This window comes from Saccostrea echinata, unplaced genomic scaffold (assembly GCF_033153115.1).
Source record: "Saccostrea echinata isolate AGI-Se365-2 ecotype Australia unplaced genomic scaffold, CSIRO_AGI_Sech_v1 ptg000025l, whole genome shotgun sequence".
Classification (NCBI taxonomy): domain Eukaryota; kingdom Metazoa; phylum Mollusca; class Bivalvia; order Ostreida; family Ostreidae; genus Saccostrea; species Saccostrea echinata.
Genome location: NW_026889774.1, coordinates 8,709,434 through 8,720,608, shown reverse-complemented (window position 1 = coordinate 8,720,608; position 11,175 = coordinate 8,709,434). Strand labels below are relative to the sequence as shown.

The window sequence follows — 11,175 nt, the reverse complement described above, 5'->3', positions numbered from 1 at the left end:
AGACTCTTGCCTTATTCAGCATCAAATTCATATTTCTACATCCTATATTCTGTCCCGGCATACATGCTGCTATAGATTACTAAATTAAATTTCATATAATTAATTACGAATTTTTATTGCTAATATATTGTTATAATATCTAGGAAAATTACGCAATTTAAATCCACTGCATTAAAAAGATATCGAAACCTTTATCTTATTATTGAATTTCTTTCGGGCAGCTTGAATAAGACCGTACCACGTGACCTCGCGAGCTACTTTTAGAACATAAACAAATATGGCGTCGAGAAAGCGAGGGAGACCATTTGGAAGTCAATTATCACTGTCGTCCATGCATTTCAGACATCTCATCTGCAGAATCTGGAAAAACATCTGATCTGTAAGCTTTATATATATAATGTGATATTTAAATTCCAAGATTCAATTTACCCATGTGTGTTAAAATTTTAAAACCTCGAATCAACTCTGTTTAATTACTCAGATTAGTACACAGAACATGTATATCAATGCAGAATGAATTTCTGTTTTCATTTTCAGGGCAATGTCAGGAATAGAGGAAATAGAACCAGGACCATCAAGGAGTAAGATTACTCGCCCCAGACCACCAGACAGGTAACTGAAATAATTGCTGAGCATTTCATATTTTAATAAAATATCTCTGAGAAAGATTAAATGTAAGCTGTTGTTTATCTTCTGACTGGTCAGCTTACAAGCTCATGATTTTATGCAATTGAAAGGTGTATGATATAGCATAAAGACAGAAATTAAATGTCCATTAATTATTGTACACATGCAATTGTGACTTTTCAGCAAAAAGGCTAAAGGATCAAAATACTCGGCATCATTCTTGGATCCTTTGGAGTAAGCACTTTTATTCTAATATTTTCATTTCTTTTTGACTTTTGGTGTATTTAGAAGGAAAACTGGTCTATGAAATACCGGTAAATCCGTACATTAAATCAAAATTTGTTGAGCTGTTTACTATACACTGTAGTTATTTGGATTTCAAATTTTTTTAATTACCTAAACAATCTGAAGCTCTATATACCTAATAACACCTGATGATTTTTCACAGAACATTGTCATTAAATTACTTGTGTATAAGCTTTATTTGATATAAAAATTTTCCTGCACATTTTTATTAAATTCATTGATTTCAGAATAAGTATTGACACATCAGAAGAATCAGAGGACCTGGAGGAAAGTGACGATGAGTCATATCAACCAAGCTTCAACATATCAATTGGGTAGGGTTTATTTAGTGGACTATATTCATGTAAAAGGATGTCAAATAAAGTAAAAATTGAGATGGGTCATTGTAAAAGCCTGTAAAAATTGTTATATGGGGTCTACTGAAGTCACAGATTCTGTCTAACTTTGCATTTACATCATTTCTGGCTAGGTAATTTTCTCAAGGGGTATCTTAACTAGACTTTATAGTTTATATGCATCATTATAGATGCATATGTGGATACTTATTGACTGTCATATTTTTAATAAAATGCTCCCAAAGAGGGATTTGGCCCAACTTTTGTTCTGTACATGTACATTGTAACAACTGTTTCTTTTAATTGTAGACCTAAAGATGTTACTGGAATTGAAGACTGTCCTGGTGTGGAGTCTGTGTTTCCCACTGTAGAGGAAGAGGAAGTTGACGAGGAAGAGGAGGAGGAAGTTGGTCCCTCTATATGTAGAGTGTTAACAGAAGAGGACTTTGGCCACCTGATGGAGAACAAGACTGCCCTTGTGTACTTAATGCAGTTAAAAACATTGGCCAACAAAAAGGTGGACTCTATCTGTAAAGTCAAAGAATGTGGAGAGGGCATAGAAATATCCATAAAACATGTTGGGTCAGCTGTATATCTAAAATGGGTATAAATATTGCAATATTATTAACTGTTGTAATATAAAAAATGATATTGAATTCTTTGGAAAATTATTTCAGGAAGCAAAACATAAAGGTTGAAAGCAAACAATGATTTTTTTCAGATTTGTCGAAACACTCATATAGCAGACAAATGGTGCAGTCAGCCTATCTTGAATCGGGGACTTCATGGAGGAGATCTCATGTTTGCATCATCTATTCTGTTTTCGGGCAACAACTTCAATAAAATGGAATTATTTGCAAAGTTTTTGCAAATGGGATTTCCTAGCCAATCGTCTTTTACCAGACTGCAGAGACAATACCTTGTTCCCTCTGTTGATGAGCTCTGGAGTCAAAAACAAGAAGAACTTATTGCAGAATTGTTCTTCTTGGTAAGAAACAGATCTGTTTGCAAAGCATCACTTTTTAAGGTAGATTTCAGAAAGGATACAAAATAACTTTTCATGTACATGTATTTTACAGGTAACGGCAGGATGGATATTCCAGGTCACTGTGCACAATTCTGTACATATACTTTAATGGAAAATGTAAGAAAATCCTATCCGTGAAAACTTAAAATAAGCGAGAGACAGAGGGGAAAAGTGGAAATCTGGAAAAGGCTGGATTTATCAGAGGGATACAAGAAGTACAGGACAATGGTTTACAAGTAGCAGAGGTTGTGACCGATGTCCATCTCCAAATTGGTGCTCTGATGAGTGAGTACAAATAATAACTTTGGTTGGCATTTATGTGTATTTTTAAAAAATGTGTTCCTATTTACAGAGAAGAATTATCCTGCAGTCAAACATAGTCATGATGTGTGGCAAGCAGCAAAGAACCTTGGGAAGAAGTTGATTTCAGTAAGTACATGAAATTTAAGAGTAGCTATGGATGTGTGGGCTGAATCCTTATTTTATCCTTAATATGTATGCTAGTGTTAACTTATTACAGATAACTGGATGCAGTTTTTAAAAATTTTCAAGTGGTGTTTCATTGTTGTATACATGTATTTTCATAAGTATTTGCATATGCACAGAAGTAAAAATTATTTGTGATCATTTTTGTTTAATATTTTGATGGTAATTATTTGAAAATACTAATTTATAATTTTCTGACCATTTTGAAGATAATTATATTAAAATACTAATTTATAGGCTGGTCAAGATAAAAGCTGTAGAGAGTTACAGAAGTGGTCAAAAGACATTGTAAACCATTTCTGGTTTACATGCAAAACTGCCAACAATCTGGATGAATTCATGGTAAGTTTTCTTTCCAACTTGAACATAAAAGTCCATTGAATGTTATATGTCCATCTCAAAATGTATTCAATTGGCATGTAGACCAACTAGAATTTTGGTGCATTATCCAAAGACCATATAAAGGAATGTTATTTTTGCATTTCAATTTACAGTCATTACTTATTATTTTTAGGGGATGTGGGTTGGAGTTTTCCTCACATTGTTAGAGAACACGAGTGGTACTTGCCCTATAGTGAGATGGGTACAAGTATGTGTATGCATGACCCTTTAACAGGTGAAGAAACAGGGGACAAGGAATTGTTAATAAAGGGCAGTCCAGCTCATGAAGCTCTAAGAAAAGTTGTTTTAGACAAGAGGCTACTACACAACATACCCTATTACCTGAATTTCAGGTATGCAATATTTGTGAACCAGTAAATGTGTGTCAGGTAAAATAGTGCACTGCAACTTGATATATAATAAATATTTTCTCAATGTTTACATGAAGCACTGCAGAGCTTGAAAGCTTTCATAACCACATGCTCATGTACAGTTCCAAGAGACTTGCCTATACACCCCCTGCATACAGAGCTAGGAGTCTCTTGGCAGCACTTGACTACAACGAAAATGTTGACAGAGAACCAGTTGTGAACAAAGATGGCACTGTCAGGTATTCACCTCCAAGATATTAGTAGGTAGCCAATTGAAGTTCTGAAAATTAATAGTATTAATTCAACTTTCTGTACTTAGTATTTACTGATTAGTATTAACTTTGATCTTTAATTGTAATGAACAGAAACAGATACTAAAGACAACATTCATTTTCCAGGATGCAGAGAACTTTCAATAAAAAGTCAGGTAGATGGAATGTGTATGCAGTAAAAGAAAAAAAGAAATACACACATGTGTCTTCCCTCCTCAGAATAGTTCTGCAGAAATGGATAGAGGATAGAGAAGGTCTTCAGGGGAAAATGGTTCTAGAAGTTGGAGATCCAAGAAGGATATTGCCCCAGTGCCACCACCAAGGACAGAAGAACTAGTACAAGAAAAGAAATCACGATTCAGTCAATAGACTAGTTTTGGACAGTTTTGTATTTTTTGAAGAGGGTCTACGGTTGTGTAGATGTACTGGTGTTTGGTATGTACTGGTCTACTCAGGCACTTTCTCTGATGTAAACTCTACTAGTCAAAATATCAGAACTTGTGCAATAACGAGGTGGTTGACACCTATCTTTTTTCTTGTATGTTAGAGTTTTATTGTAAATACACCATTCCATCATGATTTGATTTATATGAAATATGGTTTTAGCTTTCTGCAAATGCTCAAGTGAGCTTTCTGATCAATGAGTATCCTTCTTCTGCCTGTCCATGCCTTGTGTTGCCTATGTAGACTACTCATATTTTCAACTACTTCCCCAGAATCACAGGACTTGATTCAACAAAACTTGCCTTCATGCATTCTTGGGTAAAGGGGTTCAAGTTTATTTACCAACTTTTCAAGGGGAGATTAATAGTAATAATCATTGAAAAGGATGAAAATATTTGAAAGTTTCCCAAGATAGAGTAGATTCAAGGTTCTTAAAAGGAAATATATTTATTTCAATATAGTTTTTTAAAAATTAAGCATGATCTTACTATATCACATTCATATGGAAATATTCATGTAAAATATTTTAAGGCACATATTATGGGTCCTTTGGATACATATCAGGGATAGTTTTACCTGAAGCATGCTTACTTCTTCAGAACATTAAGGCCATGTTAAACCTAATTATATTGAAGCATCCAATATGTGTTGATTTAAATCAGGCACTGCCATGATTCTTGGGCCTGGTAGTGGACACAGTATGGGGTTAAAAACTTGTGTTAATGAAAATGAAAAAAAAAAATCTGCTCCTGAAAAGCAGAGTAATGTGGCCCATAGGCCTTGTCGATAAAAGTATATATTTGAAAATCTATCCTGAAAAAATTTGAGTCCATGTACTTCTTTGGTTTGCTGATAGCAAGAACAAATCAGTACTGGGTAGAGACAGACTCTCAGTCTCACCAGAGACTGGAATAACAAGTGAAGAAAATGTCAAATCTCAGGTGAAGAAATTGCATTTGTATGTAAACATTTGCTGTTGACATTTGTGGAAACATGTAATAACAAATTAAAGACGTGTCAAATCTTGAAGATTTTTTTTTTATTTTTGATAATGCATCAAATTATTTAATACAGTAAAACAACAGTATCAGGAAAACTAATTTCTGCCAAGGGTTCATTAATAGTAATGCAACATGAAAATTTGCATTAGTGCAAGTTTGATGAAAATATCTTGAATAATTTCTTTTAAAAAAAGAGTTTCATACACAATAAATAGATCATTAGGACATAGTAAAAAAATTGACTCATTATGAAAAGTAAGGTCAAAGTCAAATAATACTGATGCACTTGAATGCATTTCATATCAATATGTATCAGCATATGAAGTATGATACAAATATTTTGAATACTTTCTTTGATATTTAGCTAAACACAAATTTAAAATAAAGGTCAAAGGAAAGGTCAAGGTCAAATTCTTTATGCCAATGAATTTCTCTCAATGGGTATAAGCATATAAAGTTTGATAGAATATCTTGGAAATGTCATAAAAAATTATGTTGCATAGTTCTCATCAGTGTGTCAGCATATAATAGGTTTGATAAAAATTTTCTTTGAAACTGAGCTAAAAGGCAAGTGTGTCAGGAAAGATGGACATGTCAAACACTATATATGCCCAGGCCATACCCATGGCCGGGCATAATAAAAATTTCTACTTGTACAAAAAAAAAAAATTATAAATGAAAACTAAAGTCCTCAAAACAACTTTCACCATAACATAATATTTTACAATCCTAAATTTACAATCATCACTAAAATTCCTGTAGCACACAACATTATACAAACTTAAGAGGCACACATTCCTTCATGTTGATCACTCTCAACAGTAATCTCAATCTCTGGTCATATGGCTCACTAAAATAAAGGAAACTAAAAAAAAATATGTCTAAAATGATGGTTCATTAAAGTGTTTATCCTAAACGAGAAGGGATTAAACTAACATATTGTCCATACTGGTCTGGATACTTGTCTCGGATAGACCAAACACAACTGGGTATTACACGTCGAACACCAACTCCAAGGCGGCCATGGTGCCATAAGATAAACTGCCTATAGGCAGCATACCTCTTTCCTTTGTTATAATCCTCATCTTGAGGCAGGGCCAGAACATCTTGCCTGTACATCTGGACGATCGTTAATACCAGCTCATCCAGAATTAACAGGCGGAAGTCCTACAGTAGTATATAAATAAGTTTTGAATATTTTTTTTTATTACAAACACTCTGTGACTTAGAATACAATACTACAATACATATCCACTTTTGAAGGATGTTAATTAAAACTCTGATAAATGAAATAGAAATATATCTCACCGGCAGCTGTGACTGACATTGGTTAGGAGGTCTACCACAACAAACTCTCTCTATCTGTGTTGGCATATCACGGCATTTGAGGCAGGAGCACCAACTTGGACTTTCTCCACCAGGCAGTGGGTGAAACCCTCCTTGTAAATGTGGTGCTTCTTGCTCAATGATCTCTAACAGAAGACTTGGGTGCTGTTCTCCTGTCTTTATAAGCACTTCTTTTCTAGCTTCATCGCTCATTTCTTCTACACGGGCCTGCAAGTACATGCATACATTAGTACATTTTATTCATTTATAAAATTATACAAATGGAGTACATAAATCAGAACTGCTATGTTAATTAAATCATCAAAATATTTTGAATTTTTTTAAAGAAATTATACACATGGAGTAGTAGGAGTACACAACTCAGAAATGCTACATTTTATGTAAACAATCAAAATACTTCAAAATATTTTACATACTCTTAGATTTCTTTGCCTCTCCTGCAGTGCATGCAGCTGCAGCTACATCTCCTCTGTGTTCTTGTCTCCCTCTCCTTGACCCTCTTCCTCACCACGTCCACCCCTTGTTCCCCTTCTGCCTACTGGTCTTCCTCTTCCTCTCCCCCTCATTGCTCCACGCCTAACAGGGCTAGAACTTGAGTCACTTTTTCCACCCTTCTCTGCTTTCTTCTGTCTCTCTCTGGACTAGAGGGTGCACTTGAGCTTATCTAAAATATTACAAGGAACAAACTGTTTTCTACACGCTGTTATAGCTATCATGTGCAAACGTTTTTATTTATAACCTTATACATGTTGGAGTGTTGTCATAATAATGTTACAATTCGAGTAAAGTTGCATTTTGTGAGTTTAAAATATAAACAGGCACCTGAAATTTTATCAGTAGGTTGCAAATGAAAATGTAGATAAAATACCCCTACAGTACCCCCTCTAGAAAGTTAAATGCATTGTGCGCACTGCATGTGACGAAATTTACTAGAAAGTACAGGTAAATACATTTGTCGTAGCGCTGTAAATTCTATTATTTTTTATTACGTAGTATACTATCAAGTAGTATATCACTCAGTCATATTATAAAATAAACACAAAATAATACAGGATCGTTTTATTCCTATCGTATTAAATTTACGATTTTCCCTTCACCGGGGCCCCATGCCCGATAATAACATAACACGATTGATTTCTAACATCTAGAAACATATTTTGTATGGAATATGCCTGTAATCCCGTACCAATGAAGAAATATCAATTGGGAAATAACATTTACGTCCATGAAATAAGTCATTTTATTCAGCATTATTACTGAAACAACTTTATCCAAATTTCTTACCTCTTCTTCCATTTTCGATCGCTGCGTCAGTTTTCCCGCGCACATGCGCAGAGCGGTCAAAGGAACTCTTTCGCTTCATGAATATTCACGAGAACAACTGCGATTTGTAATAATTTCATTATCATTCTTTTTTTTAATTAGTCAGTTTTAACAAACAAATTTTGCTGAATATTTCTATTTCATCTAATTGAAGACGTAAGTTTATTGAAAATGATTTAAACCCACCCAAAAAAAGTCGTTTTTAAGCAGCTTGTATGCCTTTAAACAAACCAGAGCAAATCAAGGGTGTCGTCGGTATGCTACTTTCATTTTAGAGCGTTTGTCGTTAATGTCAACATGGTCAAGGACGAATTCTTCTGAAGTCTACTTGTATTTACGATATTCGTTGACTAAACAATATTCGAAGAGTATTTATAAGTTTGTTTTATTGAATGTTTTGACAATTTAAGTAAAACTTTATCGATATTCATCTCCGTTACGTTTCATTTCCACATCACGACATAAAGTATTCCTACGCTGCATGCAGAAAGAACGGATTGTAAGGAGGCTTCAAATAGAAATAAGCATTCTGAGAGTATTGCATTAGCAATACTAGTCCCCTACCGGCAAGTGTAATTTGGTTCTCGTTAAAAATTGAAAATGCCATAATTCCGTTAAAAATCATTGAAGTGGAAGGAAATGCAAACTTGATCTATAAGTAATCAAGGTTAAATTACATACCAAAAATCAACTCAATATCTGCAAGAGTTTAGAATAAAATCGCGGAAAACCCTTAAAAATTGAAATGGTCCTAATTCCGTCAAAACTCAATGAAGCGGAAAGAAATGCAAACTTGATCTGTAACTTATCAAGATACACTCACATACCAAAAATCAGCTCAATATCTGCAAGCGTATAGGAAAAAAGTGCGGAAAACCAAGTGGGACAGACTGACAGACAGACAGAGGGACAGACAGACAGACGGACGGACAGACTCAGAGGAAACCTATAGTCCCCTCCGGTTTCACCGGACTAATAATATTAAAACGTCGTAGAATTAAACGTGCTTTTTGAAAATTTTATCGATGTGTAAACTCTTGACAATTTACTCACAAACTTAACATAAAAGTGCTTCGCGCTTTTATTATTCCCCTTCCGGTGAAACCGGAGGGGACTATAGGTTTCCTCTGAGTCTGTCCGTCCGTCTGTCCCTCTGACTGTCTGTCAGTCTGTCCCACTTGGTTTTCCGCACTTTTTTCCTAAACGCTTGCAGATATTGAGCTGATTTTTGGTATGTGAGTGTATCTTGATGAGTTACAGATAAAGTTAGCATTTCGTTCCGCTTCATTGATTTTTGACGGAATTACGGCCTTTTCAATTTTTAGGGGTTTTCCGCAATTTTCTTCGAAACGCTTGCAGATATTGAGCTGATTTTTGGTATGTGACTTTACCTTGATTACTTATAGATCAAGTTTGCATTTCGTTCCGCTTCAATGATTTTTGACGGAATTATGGCATTTTTAATTCTTATCGGGAACCAAATTACACTTGCCGGTAGGGGACTAGTATTGCTAATGCAATACTTTCAGAATCTATACTTATAAATTAATAAATTTTGCAAATAAACTCCGAAACGGGTGCACCAGAGTTCATACTAACTCCTCTAAGAATACACTAGATACAAGATGATGTCCGTAAACTATATTTAGATTTCACTCGGATAGTTAGTATCGTACATTAAATCAAAAGTCTACGCTCATTTTCTATAAACAGCAATGAATTAGCAAAAACATGAGTATGGTGGCGTTTCCGGTTGGCGGATCTAAGTTACTGGCAATTTTTAATGACACTGACAACAAGCAATCGTTCATTTATTTCATAAAACATCATCACTGAATTATTCAATCAAAACTTGATTTAAATGATATAAAAGAGATAAGGTGTGATACCCGATTAAAAAGGGAAATGTGCAAATTATTTTCGTCATTCACCGATCTTAATATTGACGGAAGCTTTTAGACAAATAGCATCGAGCCCGATGTTAAAAAAAAAAACGAGGCTATTATGCTACATGAATATAAAAAAAAGCTTTTGTGTGAATGGTCATTGAAATAATGGTAAATCATTGATAACACTATAAGTTTTGAATATATTTATATATCGAAAGACTAAAAACATATATGTAGTAGGTTTTCCTAAACGGTAAAATCCTCACTGAGAGCATCGTGGCAACGAACCCGAAGTACAATTTGTAGAAAATTAATGAATAAGGTATTGTTCAAATACAATCAAAACTGTAAACTTTTGTGCTTTAATCAATATATTTCAGTTATTTTTCTGAATACAGTCCTTTGTATCAAATACTCGGCCTATTCATAGGGCGTTAAAAGCTAATTTTTACACAGGTACTTGAGTCTTGGTTTATAAATACGTATGTACCTTATTGATACATGTATGTAAAAAAGTAAAGTACATTTTTTACATATCGATAAGGTACGTACATATTTATAAAGCAAGGCCCAATACCAGTGAATTTTAACCCCCCCCCCACCCACCCACCCCCCAAAAAAATCAATTTATAAGTAAAATGTGCATATTTCGCTGCTTTTATCCTTGAGGGAAATGAAATAAGAGCATCTGAAGTACAATATCCATAACATAGTGTAACAGGTTTCACAATAAATGCCAATTAATGAAATTGTTTTTTTTCTTCAAATTTTCACAAATGGGGGGGGGGGGCGTACATCTACTTCCTGCAGGATTTTGAACAAAGTATTTCTTCCTGCTATAAGCCTGTAGGCTGTCAGTAGAAACTACAATATATTTTCTGTCGGTAGTAGTATAAATTCAATTCCCCGCGCTTGCGCGGGATTTCATCTAGTGCTTGTTTAGTTTGTGAGTAAAATGTCAAGAATTTACACATCGATAAAATTTTCAAAAAGAACGTTTAATCCTGTAATAATAAGGTATTATACTCCATGTATTGTAACAAATTAATGTTATATGTAAACAAGCATTCTGAAAGTATTGCATTAGCAATACTAGTCCCCTACCAGCAAGTGTAATCTGGTTCCCGATAAGAATTGAAAATGCCATAATTCTGTGAAAAATCATTGAAGCGGAACGAAATGCAAACCTGATCTATAAGTAATCAAGGTAAAGTCACATACCAAAAATCAGCTCAATATCTGCAAGCGTTTAGAAAAAAATCGCGGAAAACCTTTAAAAATTGAAAAGGTCATAATTCCGACAAAAATCAATGAAGCGGTAGGAAATGCAAACTTGATCTGTAACTCATCAAGATACACTCACATA

The 11,175-nt window shown here is 34.3% G+C and overlaps 3 protein-coding genes and 1 long non-coding RNA gene across 4 annotated transcripts; 3 read left to right on the top strand and 1 right to left on the bottom strand.

Moving 5' to 3' along the window:
• Nucleotides 1-312: 312 nt before the first annotated feature.
• Nucleotides 313-1,247, top strand: LOC133192580 (uncharacterized). Its single transcript, XR_009721832.1, has 4 exons — nt 313-379; nt 538-612; nt 811-861; nt 1,161-1,247. It is a non-coding gene; the product is annotated as an uncharacterized LOC133192580 (long non-coding RNA).
• Nucleotides 1,248-1,308: 61 nt separating this feature from the next.
• Nucleotides 1,309-3,529, top strand: LOC133192340 (uncharacterized). Its single transcript, XM_061328357.1, has 7 exons — nt 1,309-1,328; nt 1,578-1,872; nt 1,990-2,256; nt 2,348-2,580; nt 2,648-2,724; nt 3,019-3,123; nt 3,296-3,529. The coding sequence occupies exons 1-4, from the start codon at nt 1,309-1,311 to the stop codon at nt 2,402-2,404; spliced, it is 639 nt and encodes a 212-aa protein (XP_061184341.1). The 3' UTR covers nt 2,405-2,580; nt 2,648-2,724; nt 3,019-3,123; nt 3,296-3,529.
• An 83-nt stretch (nt 3,530-3,612) lies between these two features.
• LOC133192579 (uncharacterized) lies at nt 3,613-5,278 on the top strand. The gene is made up of 2 exons (XM_061328570.1): nt 3,613-3,772; nt 3,932-5,278. The coding sequence occupies exons 1-2, from the start codon at nt 3,642-3,644 to the stop codon at nt 4,140-4,142; spliced, it is 342 nt and encodes a 113-aa protein (XP_061184554.1). The 5' UTR covers nt 3,613-3,641; the 3' UTR covers nt 4,143-5,278.
• Nucleotides 5,279-6,156: 878 nt separating this feature from the next.
• LOC133192578 (P2X purinoceptor 7-like) lies at nt 6,157-6,795 on the bottom strand. Its single transcript, XM_061328569.1, has 2 exons — nt 6,559-6,795; nt 6,157-6,417 (listed from the first exon to the last, which is right to left on the bottom strand). Exons 1-2 carry the CDS (start codon nt 6,787-6,789, stop codon nt 6,157-6,159), a joined length of 492 nt encoding a protein of 163 aa, XP_061184553.1. The 5' UTR covers nt 6,790-6,795.
• Between the last annotated feature and the right edge of the window lie 4,380 nt (nt 6,796-11,175).

Coding starts and splice junctions, on each gene's coding strand:
- LOC133192340 (XM_061328357.1), top strand. CDS start 1,309: ATGGGTCATTGTAAAAGCCT. Junction 1,329..1,577: donor ATGGGTCATTGTAAAAGCCT/GTAAAAATTGTT, acceptor TTTTAATTGTAG/ACCTAAAGATGTTACTGGAA. Junction 2,257..2,347: donor TTGCAGAATTGTTCTTCTTG/GTAAGAAACAGA, acceptor TGTATTTTACAG/GTAACGGCAGGATGGATATT.
- LOC133192578 (XM_061328569.1), bottom strand. CDS start 6,789: ATGAGCGATGAAGCTAGAAAAGAAGTGCTTATAAAGACAGGAGAACAG. Junction 6,418..6,558: donor AATGTCAGTCACAGCTGCCG/GTGAGATATATT, acceptor ATACTACTGTAG/GACTTCCGCCTGTTAATTCT.
- LOC133192579 (XM_061328570.1), top strand. CDS start 3,642: ATGCTCATGTACAGTTCCAAGAGACTTGCCTATACACCCCCTGCATAC. Junction 3,773..3,931: donor AACAAAGATGGCACTGTCAG/GTATTCACCTCC, acceptor TTCATTTTCCAG/GATGCAGAGAACTTTCAATA.